Source organism: Telopea speciosissima, chromosome 1 (genome assembly GCF_018873765.1).
Source record: "Telopea speciosissima isolate NSW1024214 ecotype Mountain lineage chromosome 1, Tspe_v1, whole genome shotgun sequence".
In the NCBI taxonomy this organism is placed as follows: Eukaryota; Viridiplantae; Streptophyta; class Magnoliopsida; order Proteales; family Proteaceae; genus Telopea; species Telopea speciosissima.
Window position 1 is genome coordinate 68,652,482 of NC_057916.1, and position 19,665 is coordinate 68,672,146.

A 19,665-nucleotide genomic window follows, 5' to 3' on the forward strand; every position below is an offset into this window, starting at 1 on the left:
TGGCAGCATTAGGATAGAATCTTTCTCCACTTGATATCTCCAATGGCCCCACAAGATCTTCTAAAAAGCATCCCCACACAAGGCAAAATATAGGCTGTCACACTGTTCATGTGAACAGTACCATGAACTATGTTTTGGTATTTTTTTCCCTTCATATTTAGATCTACATCAAAATTCCTTGTTTTTCTTGCATTTTGGAAGGAAAATGAGATGAGAAAGTAATGCACCTTTGAAGAAACAATAAGACTGAAGCATGTAATTTTCCTTTGGGCAAACACATGATTTTGCATAAGGGAGAGGAAAGCCTTGCACTTTTCTTTATTTCGTCTAAACAAAGATAGTCAATCCACACAATTTTCCTTCCCATTTTTAACTTTTGTACATGCCAGTCAATAGGCAAATTATCTATGTGAGACTATAATTTCCCATTGACTTTTGAAGGATTTTGTACTATTGTACTTTGGGTGGAACCTATCCCTGGAAAATTTTGTGGAGCTTGTGAAAATATGGGCTGAGGCCTTGCCTTCTGGTTTTGTGTCAAGTAGTCCTGATGCAGATTCATCATCAAATAGGGCTTGTTTCATTGGGAATAAGTGTAGGGTTGGGATATATATATGTTGGGCCTTTGTTCCCAAGGGTTTTCTATGTATTAGGCCACTTTAGTGGGCCTGAAATAGGGGTATATAGGTTGCATACGGGATTAGCCTAATACTTAGTTTTTATTGTGTGTTTTTAATTGAACCGGTTTAAATTGGTTGCATCCAATTGGTTCAATTGGTTTAATTTAAGTGAAGTGATCCTATTGGCTAAGAGGTTCTTATATCCTATTGGCTACTAGGGAATCTTCTTTATTTTAAGTAGTTTAAGTTGTTTTTAAGTCATTAGGACTCTATTTTGAGTTTATTTGAGTTTCCTAGTCAGTTTAAGTTGCCTAATAGGTTAGGGATAAGGTTAGGCCATTCCTTTTTAGTGTCTAAGTCTATTTTTGAGTCTTCTATATAAGTTTGTAAGGGAGGCCAACATTACACACGAATTTGATTAATGAAAAAGCTTTTGTTTGCTGCCATAGCTACTGCTCTGCTCTGTTGAGTGAACCTTGTGAGTAATATCAAGGCTACCTTGTGGGTAATATCAAGGTGAAGGGATTGGTGGACTCCGATCGACTCCTTGCATCTTGTAGATCGGGAGGTCCTTCTTCTAGTTCTTCAAAGCTGCTACCATTGAAGATTTAATCTTTCAAGTAAGTAGTTTATTAATTCAGCATTTAACCTTCTTCTTCTAATCCTCTAACCTAAGCTCCATCTACTCCTATTATCACCCCTTCCATTAATCCATAGATCCATTAGAACCCTAAAACCCTAGATCCAATTCTGCCCTAAATTGCAGAATTTTGTAACTCATCCAAACCCTAACTTCTTTATACCAAAATAACCCCCTAGACCTGCCCATTAATACCCTATAAACCTCTTTCCTAAAATCTGCCCCTAAACCCTAGATCTTACAAACAGTCCATTTTCATAAGGCATCCTACCCAAAACCCTAGAATTCCAACCTCAACCAAATTTGATCCAACTTATACCATTAGACTCATAAAATTCTGCACATCATTACCAAATAAAACCCTAAGTCGAAACCCTAACCATAACCCTAATTCTGCCCTAATTAGCCTAAGCTGTCCCAATCGGCCAGCCTTGTTAAGAGATCCTATTACCCTGGTTCCTAGTGGGATTACTCCTACCTAGGACTACATTAAATTGGTATCAGAGCTTTGGCGGAGGGAAGCTCCAACCAAGCCTTGAAAGACCCACCTCCCTTCGTTTTCAAGACCCAAGTTCGTCTACCCAATGGGAGCATAGCCATCTTAGTTGTTGATGAGAGGAGACGTAACAACATTATTTCACAATCCGTGGTGGATATGTTGTCCCAATCAGGAGAGATTTGCATCGAGCCTACAGGTAAAGTCTGTGTTGAATTTGGGTGTTCTTCATATCATGATGGTGCTTGGTGTAAGCGGTACCATCTCCAAGGAGCTTTATTGCAGAGGTTGCAATTGGTTGAACGAGCGACAAGGTTGGATTGAACCGAAAACAACTTGTGTGTCCTACCCGATCGAGCGTCTATACCATTTGTTTACTCTAAAAGGATTACAACCAAAGGTGACCACATCGACTGTACAACCACAAGGACTGCTGAACATGTCAACTCAAATGCAAGTGACATCGACTGTGTTTGAAGTTTCACCTATGGCAGATGCACCAACAAAAGATTCTACTAAAGTGGTTTGTGTTGAAGAGATTCAAGAACCTATAGCTAAAGAAATTCAAGTAGACCAAGCTGCACTAGTAGTTGAGATCATGGTTGAGAAGCTCGGCCATCAAATTGATGTGGAGGTCCAACACACAATGGTAGAAGAAACTACTGAAGAGGGCAAAGTAGACAAGGCTGAGGACATGGAAGATGAAGTGGTGATTGACAACACTCCACAAGAAATCATCGACATCCAAGATGTTGTTCTTGAAGAGGTTGAGCACATAGAGTTTGTTATGCCACTATGGTTCTTTGAAGAGAACGCTCCACGCATTGAAGACTTTATCCCCAATGTTCCCGCTTCACCGAAATTCTGTTTGGGGATGGTCAAAGTCGTTGATCACATGTTGATTCCCCCTCATCACTACAAAATTCGAGGACGAATTTTTTCAAGTTGGGGAGAGTTGATGCAGATTCATCATCAAATAGGGCTTGTTTCATTGGGAATAAGTGTAGGGTTGGGATATATATATGTTGGGTCTTTGTTCCCAAGGGTTTTCTATGTATTAGGCCACTTTAGTGGGCCTGAAATAAGGGTATATAGGTTGCATACGGGATTAGCCCAATACTTAGTTTTTATTGTGTGTTTTTAATTGAACCGGTTTAAATTGGTTGCATCCAATTGGTTCAATTGGTTTAATTTAAGTGAAGTGATCCTATTGGCTAAGAGGTTCTTATATCCTATTGGCTACTAGGGAATCTTCTTTATTTTAAGTAGTTTAAGTTGTTTTTAAGTCATTAGGACTCTATTTTGAGTCTATTTGAGTTTCCTAGTCAATTTAAGTTGCCTAATAGGTTAGGGATAAGGTTAGGCCATTCCTTTTTAGTGTCTAAGTCTATTTTTGAGTCTTCTATATAAGTTTGTAAGGGAGACCAACATTACACACGAATTTGATTAATGAAAAAGCTTTTGTTTGCTGCCATAGCTACTGCTCTGCTCTGTTGAGTGAACCTTGTGAGTAATATCAAGGCTACCTTGTGGGTAATATCAAGGTGAAGGGATTGGTGGACTCCGATCGACTCCTTGCATCTTGTAGATCGGGAGGTCCTTCTTCTAGTTCTTCAAAGCTGCTACCATTGAAGATTTAATCTTTCAATTAAGTAGTTTATTAATTCAGCATTTAACCTTCTTCTTCTAATCCTCTAACCTAAGCTCCATCTACTCCTATTATCACCCCTTCCATTAATCCATAGATCCATTAGAACCCTAAAACCCTAAATCCAATTCTGCCCTAAATTGCAGAATTTTGTAACTCATCCAAACCCTAACTTCTTTATACCAAAATAACCCCCTAGAACTGCCCATTAATACCCTATAAACCTCTTTCCTAAAATCTGCCCCTAAACCCTAGATCTTACAAACAGTCCATTTTCATAAGGCATCCTACCCAAAACCCTAGAATTCCAACCTCAACCAAATTTGATCCAACTTATACCATTAGACTCATAAAATTCTGCACATCATTACCAAATAAAACCCTAAGTCGAAACCCTAACCATAACCCTAATTCTGCCCTAATTAGCCTAAGCTGTCCCAATCGGCCAGCCTTGTTAAGAGATCCTATTACCCTGGTTCCTAGTGGGATTACTCCTACCTAGGACTACATTAAGTCCCCTTTGGGGTTTTCTGAGTACTTGTGGAGGTACTATAATTCCCACTCCTTTAATGGAACTTGGAGGAGATCTTAATGTTGGTAAGATCCTTTTCTGTTTCGATTTCAAAGCTCAAACGTAAAGTAATGAAGCAGGCTCCTCTTTTTGACAAGGCAGAGGTCATACTTGTATCAAACTTCTTTTATCTCATAAGTGGTATATGTACACACTTATGAGAGTTATTAAATGTAATAAAGCAGGCTTCTTCTTGCATTTGGGGATACGTAGAGTGGCCATTCTCATCATTAGAATCTTTGTTCAAACTTGATTGATGAAACCTCTGATGTGTGATAAAGAATTTTGGGACTTGAGGGTATTGTCTGATTTGTGCAAGTGGACGGTAAAAAGATTTTAGTTTGGAAAATAATTTTTGTGAGAATTTTTTGATTGGGACAGCCCTCACATCTTTGATGGTGATTCCAAATTTGCATCACATTTGGTATGTCTGTGCTGAACTATGTAGCATATGATTTAGTGATGACAATCAGGGCATAGAAGTTGATTTTGCTCGTATCTATGACTCAATGGAAAAGAGAGAAACCACCAAACTGCCTTCTCAACTGTTTTCAGATATAAGTTATATAATTCATAGTTATCAAGGCGGCAAGGCGACCAAGGCGTTGGAGAGGGTCCAAAATCAAGGCAACACCAACAAGGCGGCAAGGCGCTGATGCAGGTGCACTGCCTTGGACCGACCCAAACCCATTTGGGTATCCATGTGAAGATGAACCAGGTCCAAATGGGTTTTTAGGTTCAGTAGGATATTTAGGAATTATTTTATTTGGGAAATATGTGTAATCTTTTATTTGGGTAGCAATTAGGGAAATTTCCAATTTGAGTTTTATTTAGTCTCTAATTTTATTAGTCTAGGTTTTAGGAAGTAATTAGGAAGTAGATTTTCTGTTTTAGACTTCAATTAGGACAATTAATTTCTTTTTATATAAATATGCTTGTAACCCAATTTGTGGGGCAGATTTGAATGAATGAAAGTTTTTTTTGGTTTTATTACCTGATTGGTACAAACAAGATTGTGTGACCATATCCCCTCTCTCATATCTTCGTCTCTCTTCCTCTATCTCCTTCCTTCTTCTTCCTCCTCCCTTCCCCTGCGATTTCCTTTATTTGTTTCTTTCCTATTCTGTTCTGGCGGTGACAGCAGTCTGCAAGGACTGTATCGATCCCCCTGTTCCTTACCTTTCCCTTCTCAGGTCTATTTTGTTTGTTCCTCATACTAGAGAGAATCAAACCCCAGAAAATCAGACCTTAGAGTTCCTCCAACTGTGAGTACCATACCTGCAACTGGGTCTGGTCCTGCAACTACTGCCTGGTAGCCATTGCAAGGCTCGATTTAATCACTTCCTCATTCCAAGTTGTTAGTGATGTGCAATCGATAGGGCTCATTATTCTCGATCTACTCTTGAAGCTTCAACTTTGTTGGTGCGCTGAGGAGAGGCTCTAACCATCGATCCTTTGCTGGTTTCCGCCTCTTGGTTACATCCAGAGGTAGGAGACGATCTGTACTTGTATTTTAAGTCTTTTTACCTACTTTATTAATTTATTTTCCTTCGATTGCCTCCTTTTCTCTCTTTAACTCTATTTTGTCCCTTAGCTTTAATTAGTTGTCTTTATTTTCTTGTCCTTATTAAAGTAGGAAACAACTCCCTTCTCCCTCACGAATCCTTATTGCTTTATCTTTTATTTCCACTTTTCAAAATTATTCCCCCTTCTTATTCCTTTATTCTGGTTAGTCCATATTTTACATCCTCTTCCAAGATTGTCCCTGGGCAATAAATAGTAAATTCCTTTCAAGTCCATTGCTTCTTAGTTACCAATAGTTATTAGTAATTAGTTACCTGATTGGCACTAGTTTTTAGAATTGGGTTATTTGTTGATCGGGTGGGCCCGTAAGCGATCTGATTCAGGTTTAGAACCCTGGATCTGCATTAAAAAGAAAACACATAAATATGTTATAAATAGGATAATTCCCTAAATACAGCGCTGTATAGGAGCACCACCAGCTTGGTCTACTCATCAGCTAATTAATTCTCCGATATCATCCTCGAAGAAAAGGAGAAGTTTCCATCCCTGGTAATAGATCTGAACAAGATGCTGATGCAGATTCATCATCGAAATGGGCTTATTTCTTTAGAAATAAGTCTAGGGTTGGGATATATATATATGTTGGGCCTTTGATCCCAAGGGTTTTCTATGTAATAAGCCACTTAATGGGCCTAAACTAGGGGTATATAGGTTGCATATGGGATTAGCCCAATACTTAGTTTATTTTTCATATTTTAGTGTTTTAAATTGAACTGGTTGAACCACTGGTCCAACTTAAGTGAAGTGTTCCTATTGGCTGATAGGGTCTTATATCCTATTGGTTACTTAGGAATCTTCTTAGTTTAAGTGTTTTAATTGGTTTTAAGTTGTTATTCCTACCTCTCCATGATTTCTGACAGGAGAGAGAATCAGATTTGTATTAGGTATTAGGCCTTAAGCCTATTATTTTTAATAAAACGTGGGAGGCAAATTTTGAGACTTAGAAAATCGTTTTTATTGCCGCTGCCATGAATGCTGCTGCTTGCTCTTTGAGAGTGTTCCTTGTGGGTAATATCAAGGACGCCTTGTGAGTCATATCAAGGTGGAAGGGATTGGTGGACTCCGATCGACTCCTTGCATCTATTAAGATCGGGAGGTGCTGCTCAAGCTCATCTTCAAGCTGTCATTGAAGAACCTACAATCCAGTAAGTATTTTATAGTTTTATTCATCCCCTTCTTCTCTTAATCCTCTACAGCCTACCCTAACATCCCTCTTTTATCATATTTGAATTTCCTGAACCCTAGTTCAATCACAGCCTTAACCAACCATCAAAACTCATCCATAATTCAATCACAACATCCTCTCACCTCACTCTACACTCGATCCAGGTTGCTGCTCCAATACATCAACCAGACCCTAATCCCCTCTCATCTCCATTAAACCTAAAAACCCTAAAAGCTGCCCAGAACAATCCAGCCATGGAAACGTGTCCAAGTTACAGCCGAACCTCACTGATGTCACCCCTAACACTCGACCTTAAGCCTTCTCCCAAATTCCAACTCTAAACCCTAATTTCATCCCTTTTTCCTATTTTCCAACATCCAAAACCCTAACCCTAATTTTCTGTTTTTTAAATCTTCACTCAAACCTCACCTAACCTACATCATTAGGCTTCTAAAAACCTGCCTAGCTTTACTAAATAAGATCCCACCCCATTACCCTAAGTTTAACCCTAGTTTTGACCAAATTTCCTCAAACCTGCTCCAATCGACCAACTGTTTTAGGAAGATCCTGGTTATTGGCTCCTAGTGGATTTATCATCTATCTAGGACTACATTAGATGCCTATATCTTCAAGGCCCTTCTCAAGACTCAAGTAGAATTCAACTAAGGCTGAATCTCCTTCTATGATGACCTCTAGCCACACATTAGAAACAAAGTCTCCAATCGCTTGATGAACGTCTTGAGCTCCACTGTTACAGAATCACATATACTTATAGGTCAGAATGTTACAGAAGTTTATCCCAAAAGCTCAAGCTGTTAAGTAAGGGCAGCAACAATGTATATCAACTCAGAAAACACCAACATAATATTGTTGTAGTGGTCCCTAAATGCCCCTACGCAATTCCAGATGAACCAAGATTATCTGAGGCTTCCATCGAATTCCAATTCAGACACAAGCTCTTCATAGAAAGCTAACAAAGCGACACCATCCACATCTTCTTTCTCCTCTTGAAATATTTCTATTTGGTGTTTCTTGAACTACCCAAATAAATAAGCTGAGCAAAATATCTAAGCCAACACGAAATGTACCAAAACATCCTGCAACCATATGTCAAATCTGATGGATTATTTGCCCTAGGTTTAAAGAAACTTGTCCTCAAGTTTGAGGGAAGAGAATATTAACGGTTGCCTAGACTTCAGTAGTATTTTGTTTCACTTTGATATTCTTCACTTGGCTTTAATATTCTATTATTCTTGCCAGAAAAATTGAGTTTGGCCTTAATTAAAAGAACAACCCAGTGAACGAGGCTCCCGCGACTGCAGGGTCTGGGAGGGGCAAATATATGCAGCCTTACCCTCTGCTTCTCAGGAGAGGCTGTGTCCAATGAGTATGGCCTTAATTATATCATAGTTATCAAGGCGTCCAGGCTCCTTGGGCGCCTAATGCAGATCCGAGGTTCGAAACCTGAATCGGATTGCTTATGGGCCCACTCGATCAACAAATAACACAATTCTAATAACTAGTGGCAATCTGGTAACTAGTTACTAATAACTATTGCAACTAAGAAGCAATGGTCTTGAAAGGAATTTACTATTTATTGTCCAGGGACAATCTTGGAAGAGAATGTAAAATATGGACTAACTAGAATAAAGGAATAAGAAGGGGGTAATTTTGAAAAGTGGAATTAAAAGTTAAAGCAACAAGGAATCGTGGGGGAGAAGGGAGTTGTTTCCTACTTTAATAAGGACAAGAGGATGAAGACAACTAATTAAAGCTAAGCGACAAAAGAGAGTTAAAGAGAGGAAAGGAGGCTATTGAAGGAAAATAAATTAATAAAATAGGTAAAAAAGACTTAAAAGACTAGTACTAATCATCTTCAAGTGTAGATCGAGTATAATGAATTGTTTGCACATCACTAACAACTTGGAATGAGGAAGTGATTAAATCGAGCCTTGCAATGGCTACCAGGCGGTAGTTGCAGGACCAGACCATTTTCTGGGGTTTAATTCTCTCTAGTATGAGGAACAAACAAAATAGATCTGAGAAGGGAAAGGTAAGGAACAGGGAGATTGATACAGTCCTTGCAAACTGCTGTCACCGCCGGAACAAGCAACGGATGAGCCCTAGCAAGAAAACCAAAACTCAACAGGGGTGCCAGCGGTAAAAAAGCTTTCATTCATTCAAATCTGCCCATGAATTGGGTTACAAGCATATTTATATAAAAAGAAATTAAGTGTCCTAATTTAAGTCTAAAACAGAAAATCTACTTCCTAAAACCTAGACTAATAAAATTAGAGACTAAATAAAACTTAAATTGGAAATTTCCCTTATTGCTACCCAAATAAAAGATTACATATATTTCCCAAATAAAATAATTCCTAAATATCCTACTGAACCTAAAACCCAATTGGACCCAGTTCATCTTCACATGGGTATCCAAATTGGTTTGGCTCGGTCCAAAGCAGTGCACCTGCATCACCTTTAGCTCCAGTCTTTTCATTTTTTGTTTTTATACTAAATTACTTGTAATTTTGTAAAGAAAAAAATATATATAAGTTGTTTATAATTGTTAATAGTAATTTTTTTTTACTTTTAGATTTTTTATTCTAAATAGGACGTAAATTTTAGGAGATTGTTCTTTAACTATTTAGATATGTGAAATCCATTCAGAGTCACACAAAGGGATATATTAAAGACTTTGTTATGAATTATTAATAATGATAGTCTGCATTGTTGATAACGCATTGGATGGTGTCTACCATGGTTGCCTCACCAAGTAGGGATCAGTTGCCTGAACTGATTGTCAGTTTGCATCAAAGTAATTCAGGAAATGGGGTGAATTAAGCAAATCAATTCTACTTGCTATCTCCTAAATTATCATGAAATCTCACAAATTTCACCAAATGCACACATATCCTTTCCAGGTTGATATTACCTAACATGCACCCTCAACCAAGAGAAAAAAATGTGTGTACTAGTTGTCTCCACCGCCAGGTCTCCCTTTTCCCAGGTATTGTCCTACCACCTCACCTAATAGAAACGTTGGATGCCATCCAGGTCTCTAATTGATGCTTGCAACTCTTGTTGATAGATGTTTCCTGTGAATCATAACTAAACTTACCTGTCCTTATTCCATGTACTTGGGCTTGATTTCATAAATCCTGTTCTTATGCCCTCCATCTTTGGCAAATGGTTCTGTGAACTCATAATTTATCATTATTTTCCACTACTTTGATCCAAGTCATTTCTAGCCTCTTGTATTTTTAGAGACTTCACTGTGCACCACATCACTCCTTATTGGTGGAGTAATTCATTTTCATCACTCCTATTGGCAACATTCTCATCAATCTCTCCCTCTTTATGGATGATTAGACTCAAACAGTGAAATTATTGTTCTGTTGATATTGTTATAACTCTAATATATCATCTAGAACGCTTTCTATGATCGAAAAGGTATGTTAAAAAATGCCTTTACTCTTTAGATTTGTTTATGGTTGAGATTTTAGTACTGCCATCATATACCTAATATCTGAGAGAATAATGTTTGCACATCATTTCTTATTATTGAGGAGAGGTCCTGTAAACTGTTGGTAAATAGTTTGATTGATAGACGTTCAAGTATATGTTTATATTTATTTTCTATTTTTCTATCGTAGCGAACTATAACTACTAAATTTGGGTCCTTACCTGTGTATCTGATGACACTCGTTGTGATTAATTCAATTTTTCATTTTCCCTGTCAATTTATTTTTTATTAAATTGTTAGGGAAAATAACCAAGGGAGTATGATTTTGGTGATTTTTCCTGAAAGCTTGCCTCAAAGTTGAAGAATGACCAGAAGCTGCCTTATGTGTTTCAAGTGAACATTTACCCTTTTGCATACAGGGTGTATTAAGTCTCCTGTTACTATTGAGGCTAAACTCACTAAGCAGAAAGTGTTATACCCAACCTACAAAGAGGACTGAAGAACATAAATTCCAGTAACAAGAGTGAACCGGTAGATAAGGGGCCAGGGTTCAGATGAAGCCCAAATTCTGAAGTAGCTAGGGTAGGAGAATAATATCCTAAAGTCTGGTGTTGATCCAAGGGTTGGATCGATGACTGTAACAGGTAGAACAGAAATAGAAAGTATGCAACATATTTAGTAACAACCTAAAACTAACATCAATATCAAAGTTGGATTGATCTTTGAGTTTGGTCAATGGAGATGGACTTCCAAATATTTCAGCAAGTTGATGGTTAGATCAAGAGATATGATGGTAGGATTGAAATTAGTAACTTACTACTTGTAGCAGTCTAGTAGATCCAGCCATTGGATGTGACTGAAACTGAGGTCGATTGGAGGCCTTCAATGGAGGATGAAACCCACAAAATATCACTTGATCCTGATGAACAGAATAGCAGTTATATGAGACTGAAATCTGCTGCAACGAAACACCAACAGAGGGGGTTTGCTTGTTAAAGAAGGGTTAGCAGTGTCTTCACTTTATATTAGCTTGCTGAAAACAATACACCAACTTCATGAACAGCAAGTAAGGTCACAGATTGAGAGGGAATCAAATAGCTCCACAGAAAATAAGGTTGTAGTAGAAATAAAATAGAAACAGAGAGGAGGAGGAGGAAGAGAGAAGAGTAAAAAAATAGAGGGGGATATTACCAATGCTTCTCACCTATGGCCTTGGTCAGTCTCTCACTGACCAAGATGGCATCTCACTACTCAACCGTCTCTCACAGCAACAAGGGCCAAAGCCAAAGCAATTCTTCCTTCATAAGATCATGGGGATGGTCTCTAAGGACCTTACAGAATATGAAGAGCAGTATTGCTTCTAAGAAAGGGAACAAACAAAAATAGATAGTGAGTAAAATAAAGACAACTTAGGTAGTAACCATCCTATTACTATAAAGTAACCAAAATAGAAGCTGATTCCGTGTAGTGAACACTAAATAACAAAATAGAAACTTCCAAACCTAGCCCCCACGATTATATTTTTAGTGAACCATTAACATCCAGACCAAGGCTGGTCTAGCCTGAACCAAAAGAGGTTCGGTTGAAGATCTGTGGCCTATTGAAGGGCCTACTTCTTCTTGCGGCCATGGAACTAAATCTCGGTCGAAACTTGCAGTTTCAACCGAGACAACTTGGTTTCGCAGCTGACCGTGACGAAACCTTAAGGGAGTTTAAAAACTACCAAGTTTCGACTGGTTTTGATCATATTTCGGTAATTTCACAAGTTTCAACCTGAACACCTATATAAATTCCCTTATCCCCATTGTAACTTAAGGAAACCTGGCTTGAAACCAGGACAATCACTTTTTTTTTATTTTTGTTGTTTCATTTGCTTAAGATATTATTCATAAGTAAGCAAATACCCCCTATTTGAATTCAATAAAAATAGTAAAAAAATCAAATTCTAAAAGGATAAAAAGTCAACCCCCAGTTCAAGAACAATAACTAGATTTTTTTATGGTAGGTGCAATTTTCAACTTTTAAATGCTGGGGTTTTTCTCAAATCTATAAATTCCATAAAATTTAATATGATAAAATATTTGGATGGAACGAAACATCAGGAAATGGACTACCAACTCCAGGACTATGCACCAGATTTGTGATTCCATTCCTTTTGAAATTAAAGCCAAGCTCTCTATGGCTTTTCTCTCTATGTGTAATGACATCCCAAGGAACAGACTTATTGTTGTATTCTGGGGTATCTCCTCCATCTCTCTTCGAGCCTCTGCCCCTTCTGTTTGAGGCTCAAACTTTTTGTGTTTTTGTTTGATTCTTTTTTCCCCCCTTTTTCTGGGGCTGTTGTTTTCTCTCTTTGGTAATGAATTATTTATTCACCCCCCAAAAAAAAAAATTGCTACAAAAACAGAAGAGCGGTAAATATTCATTTGTTTTGATGTCTAAAAATTTATTTCCATTCAGGGCAATTTTAAACAGCATTCATGCACACCATATTAAGTTTTACCGGAACATAACTCCTTCAATATAAATCAGATTTAAGAAATATTGGATTTGTTAGTTTTCAAACAAATCCAATATTGCTTAAATCCGATTTATATTGAAGGAGTTATGTTCCGGTCAAACCTTATTCGATACCATGTCCAAAAACAATATACACTATCAAACTTGGGTCAAAACCACAAGTATTATTTTGAGTGTTCTCTATGTGAGAAACTATTGCATGGGTTGGGTTCAAAATGTCAAAAAAGGCAACACAACAATAATCTGGGCAAAAAAACAACTTCTGGGCCGCAAAACCAAGGTTCGAGTTAGCTTGGAGAAATTACCAGGTTTTGACCGAGATGTGGTTGAAACCGAAACAATCTCGGTTTCTGGCTGGTCAAAACTTAAGTCGAAACCGAGATTTAGAACCTTGCTTGCGGCTACACTGTTTGGAGCATAGTTGTCAAGGCGTCGTCTAGGCACTGCCTAGGTGTTCAGGCTCTTTCTTGGTCCAATGTGACAGCATGTCATGTTGACACATCACGAGTTCTTGTTGATTTATATTTATTATTTTGTTTTTTTTTTATTTTTATGAATATGCTTATATTATATCCTATGCTTTGTTTATTATATTTTGGATTTCTCATGTTAGGTCATTACTAGCATAATTATGTCATATTGCATTGATATGGCTTCTATGTTGTATAAGCATAATTTTATAAAATTATTATTGCTATATTACATATAGTAATAAACTGCATACCTAGGACGCTTAGGCGACCCCTAGGCGGGTACCTTGTCGCCCTGACAACTATGGTTTGGAGTATAGCTTGTCTACATCAGTTACCCTCCTCTCACCTCTTTCTCTTTTCTCTTGGCAATGCCAATCTCTCTTTCTGTGCTTGTCTAAAAATCTCTCTCTTATCAGCCACAAGTCCCACAACAGCCTGTCTTGGATGAACTTCTTCTTCTTGGGGTTTTCTTGACTGTCATACCCAATTCATAAAACCAAAGTTTAGTTTTTTTTTAATATTTTCTTTTTATAATTTGGGCTTGTGGGAAGATCTAGTTTTCTACCACATTGACTAATCTGCTCTAGTACTCAAGTCCCATTGCTTAGTCCCAGCTGCTGTGTGTGTATGTGAGATAGAAAGATTAATTTTGAGGTTGTTTCAAGCACCCTTTCCAATGAGGCAGCCTCCAATAATTTTCCCTAATTTTAAGTAGCAGCATCTCTAATTTTTTTGTTCTGTTCAGGATTTCCCACCAATTAGGCGATTTAATAAATAATTAATTTGTTTACAATATAGAAGGTTTGTTTAGTGGTTTATCTTCCTTGAGACATTTTATCTGTATTAAATTTGCATTCGTTGTTACAACAATCTCTTTAGGCCTCTAATTTATGAGTTTCTGCATATGAATTATTTCCAAACTCATTAGAATTCATGTTGAACTGTTGGTCCCTATATTCTTTTACCTTGATGTGAAGGTTATATTCTAATTGAAAGTCCACTTAGTGATCTTCTGCAAATGCATATTTGTGCATCCTTCATTTATGTTGGGCGGTGATTTGGAAAACTACTTGTCATGATGTTAAATTCTATATTTTTATGCATTTGGATATGTTCTATGCGTTTTGACTTCAGAGTCTTTTTGTATTCTTTTCTTATGACAGAGCCATTGTCTTAGACCATGGGAACCCATCTGTAAAGAATCAGATGAAGACATTAGCTGCAGCAGCAGTTGACAGTGAGTATCTGTTAATTTCTTTTCTTCTTGAATTGGCTAATTTTTTTTTTATTGCTGACCTCAAGTTCATATCCATGGGATGGCCTAGGATATTATTCATATGAATCTTTGTTTTTTCTACTACTTTGCAACTTTTTTGGTATGAAATTCCTTGGCTTGGTTGGGCCACTCAGTGTGCATGACCTGGATGCTCCCCTTTTCTGGTATAAAGTTTAAAGCTTTACAAGCATTATCTGTATATATTACATGAAAACAAGAAACAAAATAGATATACATCAAGATTACTAATCATCAGTAATATACTCTAGGATACCTGAACCATTCCTTTTAGCCAAAGTACCTCTGTTGGATACAACACTGACATAGGTATGGACATGGGATTTGATGGATCATTGTATCATTCTTATCCATACCTTATTTTTTATTTTGAACTTGGGTATCTGGTCATGCACTAATTATAAACTATGGTCCGATCTGGTATTAGCGCAAGTCCATATTCTTGTAATCTTACACACTGTAAGCTTTTAGTATGCTACAGCATTTAGAGTTCTTAATATTATGATGGAAGTCGGTTGTTGCACACTTCATGTCTATATGTTTTGGATTTTCTCATTTATGGATGCATTTATTGAATTAACTTTCTGGCTTATTTTAATATTGGATCTATTACATGCGCCCACCTAGTTGGGGGGATCAATATTCATGGATTCTGGAGTCTAGCATCCTAAGATTTGATGCTCAGATGGATCACACAGCCACACAGTCCACACACACAATCGAAGTCCCAAGCCTATATAACCTTAGTCCATAGTTGTCAAGGCGGCGCCTTATTGCAAGGCGCCATGTACTGGTTTTATTGGTATCGAACCAGGTATTGGCCCTTAAGTAAATGCAATACCAAATATAAAAACATTTACTTAAATGATATTTGGTATTTCATTTACTTGAGATATTATTCATAAATAAGCAAGCACCCCCTATTTGAATCAAATAAAAATAGTTAAAAAATCAAATTCCAAAAGGATAAAAATTCAACCCCCCAGGTCGAGAACAAAAACTGGATTTTCGACGGTAGGTAAAATTTTCAACTTTCTAATGCTGGGGTTTTTCTCAAATCTAAAAATTCTATAAATCCTAATATGGTAAAACATTGCTAAAAACCAAAAGTGCGGTAAAATATTCATTTGTTTTGATATCTAAAAAAAAAAATTTCATTCAAAGCGATTTTGACAGCATTCGCGCATACCAAATAAGGTTTGACCGGGACATAACTTCTTCAATATAAATCAGATTTAAGCAATTTTGGATTTGTTGGAAAGCTGGTTTTGTGCTCTACCTAATACTAAAAGTCTCATTTAAAAATAAAATCATTTGATTAGTCAAACTTCTTAGAGAACAAGAACATTTCTCTAAATCGAGAACAATTTAATTACTTACAGATAAGATCATATTTTCTAAGAACAGTATAAACCGAATGTATGTTTGATTGTTTCAAACTTCCAATAGCTTGCTTCTGTAATTCTGTTGTCTTTTAGTTCTATGTTGATTTTTGATGACTTGATGTGGCTTAATATTGATTTTTGATGACTTGATGTGACTTAATGTGGCTTAATGTTGATTTTTGATGACTTGAGGAGGCTTATGCTGATTTTTTTATGATATAAGGTATATATTGTAGCATACTAAAATATTGTAGCATACAAAATAATGTTAGAAAAGGGGGAAATAAAAATAACATTTGGGGTCGCCTAGGTGACGCCTAGATGGGCGCCTTGGGTCGTTTTGCCGCCTTGACAACTATTCCTTGGTCATGCGAATCTATCTTGATGGACTCAATATAGAAAGCCAGGTATGGCAAATAGTCCTAACTACTCTGCCATAGGGTATGGCAAATGATGCACATGACCGGGGAATCTTATATCTAGCAGTAAGAAGGCTCCACATGTTGGCCAAATTGCTTATGGAAAGTTTCAGTCTTTCAGGCAAATGGCTCCTACATATGGCGAACATTGGTGCCATATTTTAATTAGAGTTTCATACTTTCAGTGGTGGTGTTATTGGAAGAAGAATTAATGTTGAGGTTTTGAACTGATGGGGGGTGGATCTTGAGCACGTGGTCAATCCGGAAGTCACCTGATTTACAGTGGCTTTGTCATTCCTTCACATGACTAGAAAAAGGGTTTGCTGTAGTCAGAGGTTCTTATGTGTCATATGCATCTAGGCCAATTTCAATATTTTGATGGGCTTCTATAGTCTGATAACAAGAAAAGAAGATTGAAAAGTTGATTTTTTCTCCTTGTATTTTCTATTAAATCAATTATTAAAAGCTCAGCTACATCAAATGTTGACCTCTATAACTAATTATTTATTAACGGGAAATAATAGCCAAGTGTAAAATGACAATATTAGTACAAGAGATGCTTCCAACAGATTAGGCCTAAAGCCTCCCTACATGGATAAACAAGAAAACCCCTTCCACTCAAATCGTAATGGGCTTGAATGTGCCAAAATAAATCTTGGTCTTACCATTCCCTGTCTCACCATCAAATCAGCCATGTCGGTTTCGGGTTCCATTGAAGTGAAACATTAGTTGAGATGCCATGTCACATATGCTTGAAAGTATGTGAAGATCTCCATGGCCCATGCTCTTTGTGGCCAGTCCAAGCTATTAAGTGACGCAGATTCATCACCAAATAGGGCTTGTTTCATTAGGAATAAGTCTAGGGTTGGGTAACATACATGTTGGGCCTTTGATCCCATGGGTTTTTAATGTAATAGACCACTTTTATGGGCTTAAAATATGGGTATATAGGTTGCATACGGGATTAGCCCAATACTTAGTTTATTTTTATGTTTTTTAATTAAACCGGTTCAAATTGGTTGCATCCAATTGGTTCAATTTAAGTGATCATGTGACTTGGTTAAGTGTTCATGTGATAACTTAAGTGGTCATGTGATGTAAGTTGGGCTGGATTAGGACTCTATAAGTCCATCTATGTTTTGAGTCTATTTCCTTTAGTATTCTAGTTAGTTTAAGTTACCTAATAGGTTAGGGATAGGGTTAGGCCATGCCTTTTTAGTGTCTAAGTCTATTTTTGAGTCTTCTATATAAGTTTGTAAGGGAAGCTAGCATTACAGACGAATTTGATTAATAAAAATTAGCTTTATGTTTGCTGCCATTGCTGCTGCTCTTTGTGAGTGTATATCCTTGTGGATCTCAAGGTGGTGAAGGGTAGGTAGACTCCTGCGACTCCTTGCATTGTGAAGATTGGGAGGCTCTTTCAAATCATCAAGCTGCTGCCATTGTTCCTGCAATACAGTGAGTTTGAACCTGTTTTCTTATTTTAAACCTTCTTCTATCATCCTTCATCTTCCCTTGGACCTAATCCACAGTCCCCTCCATTGATCAAACCCTAATTCTCCATCAAACCTGCACTCCTAGCTCCATTAGGACTCCCTTCTATCTACAGATCTGGCCATCAATTTCGAACCATACTTCCAGCCTATATCCCCCACACCTCTCCCTACACTCGACTTTAAACCCAGTCCATAATCCCCACTATCCCCTCCATTCCTCCATTCCATTAAACCCAAAACCTGCAACTCAATTCTGTCCAGAATTGCAGAATTTTAAAACCTTCCCAAACCCTAATATTTATATGCCATTAAAGCATCCTAGACCTGCATATTAAAGCCATATAAGACCCATTCCCAAATTCCCATCCTAAACCCTAGAATTAACCTAAAACCTAGTGTTGTCCATTCGATCCAGCAACCCCTTTTGCTATTGATCCTGTTATCTGGCTCCTAGTAGGTCCCCTACCTATTTAGGACTACATTATTAAGTTGGTGCAGATACATCATTAAAAGAGGCTTATTTTAATGGGAATAAGTCTAGGATTGGGTTATATACATGTTGGGCCTTTGATCCCATGGGTTTCCAATGTAATAGTTACTTTTATCGACCTAAAGTATAGGTAATAGGGTTGCATACGGGATTAGCGGTTTGAAGTCCTTACTTAGCTTTATTTTTATGTAATTAGTGGTCATGTGATCACGTGACTTGGTTAAGTGGTCATGTGACTATTTAATTGTTTTGTAAGTTGGGCTGGATTAGGACTCTATAAGTCCAGTCATGTTTTGAGTCTATTGCCTTCAGTATTTCAGTTTCCTAGTCAGTTTAGGTTACCTAATAGGTTACGGATTGGGTTAGGCCTTTCCTTTTTAGTGTAGGAGTCTATTTTTGAGTCTTATATATAAGGTTGTAAGGGGGTGGGGGGCAAGCATTGGTCACGAATTTTGATTAATGAAAAGCTTATTACTGCTCTTCTTCTCCATTGAAGATTTTTGTCTTGTGTTTGATCAAGGCTGAAGGAATCAGTGTTTGATCCGATTGACACCTTGCGGTGGGAAGCCCGGGTGGTTCGTTTTGATTACTTTGTTTTCTCCATTACTGTTCTACAGTCAGCTATCTGATCTTAAAGGTTTATTCATCATCAACAAGTAAGTTCAAATCTCCAAACCCTTGGAACTGCAGAGAGATGGAAGGGAATTTAGGGTTTAAAACCATGAAAAATTTTAGATTAGGGAAAACACCCCAATAAACAAGAAATCATACTGAGGGAACTAAATCGTATTAGGAAACCATGAGAACAATGGGAACTAAACCATATGAGGAAACCAATAAGGAATTCAGGATCGGATCACTCCTCCGTACTGGAGCATCCGTAGGCCTTCGCTGAACATGGCCATACCACCTTAAACGACATTCTCGGAGCTTGTCATTGATCAGGGTAACTCCCAAATTAGCTCTAATATGTTCATTCCTTACTTTATCCTTTATAGTTTTGCCGCACATCCATAATCTCTACTATATGTAGCTTCTCTATATGACACTTCTTAACTGCCCAACATTCCCCCAAATGCATAATAGCTAGTTGGACAACAGTCCTATAGAACCTTCCTTTAAGCTTTAACGGAATATGTTGGTCGTACCTCCACTTCATCCATCCCATTTTAATTCTTTGTAAAACATCTTTATCTATGTCACCTTCTTTATTTATGGTTGACCCTAGATATCTAAAATAGTCACTTTGCGGTATCTCTCTCTCCTCAATTTTTCCCATGTCATTATCCATCATGGTGTGACTAAAGTTACACATCATATACTTCGTCTTTGATCTACTAATCTTAAATCCTCTTGTTTCAAGGGTTGATCTCCACATCTCTAATTTAGCGTTAATCC

General features: G+C 37.4%; 1 protein-coding gene across 1 annotated transcript in view; it reads left to right on the forward strand.

Moving 5' to 3' along the window:
* LOC122653624 (dentin sialophosphoprotein-like) overlaps positions 1-19,665 on the forward strand; it is a 65,752-nt gene that overhangs the window by 5,536 nt on the left and 40,551 nt on the right. The window contains exon 2 of the mRNA XM_043847531.1: positions 14,347-14,420. Coding sequence (XP_043703466.1) covers positions 14,347-14,420 — 74 coding nt within the window. The remainder of the gene's footprint in view (positions 1-14,346; positions 14,421-19,665) is intronic.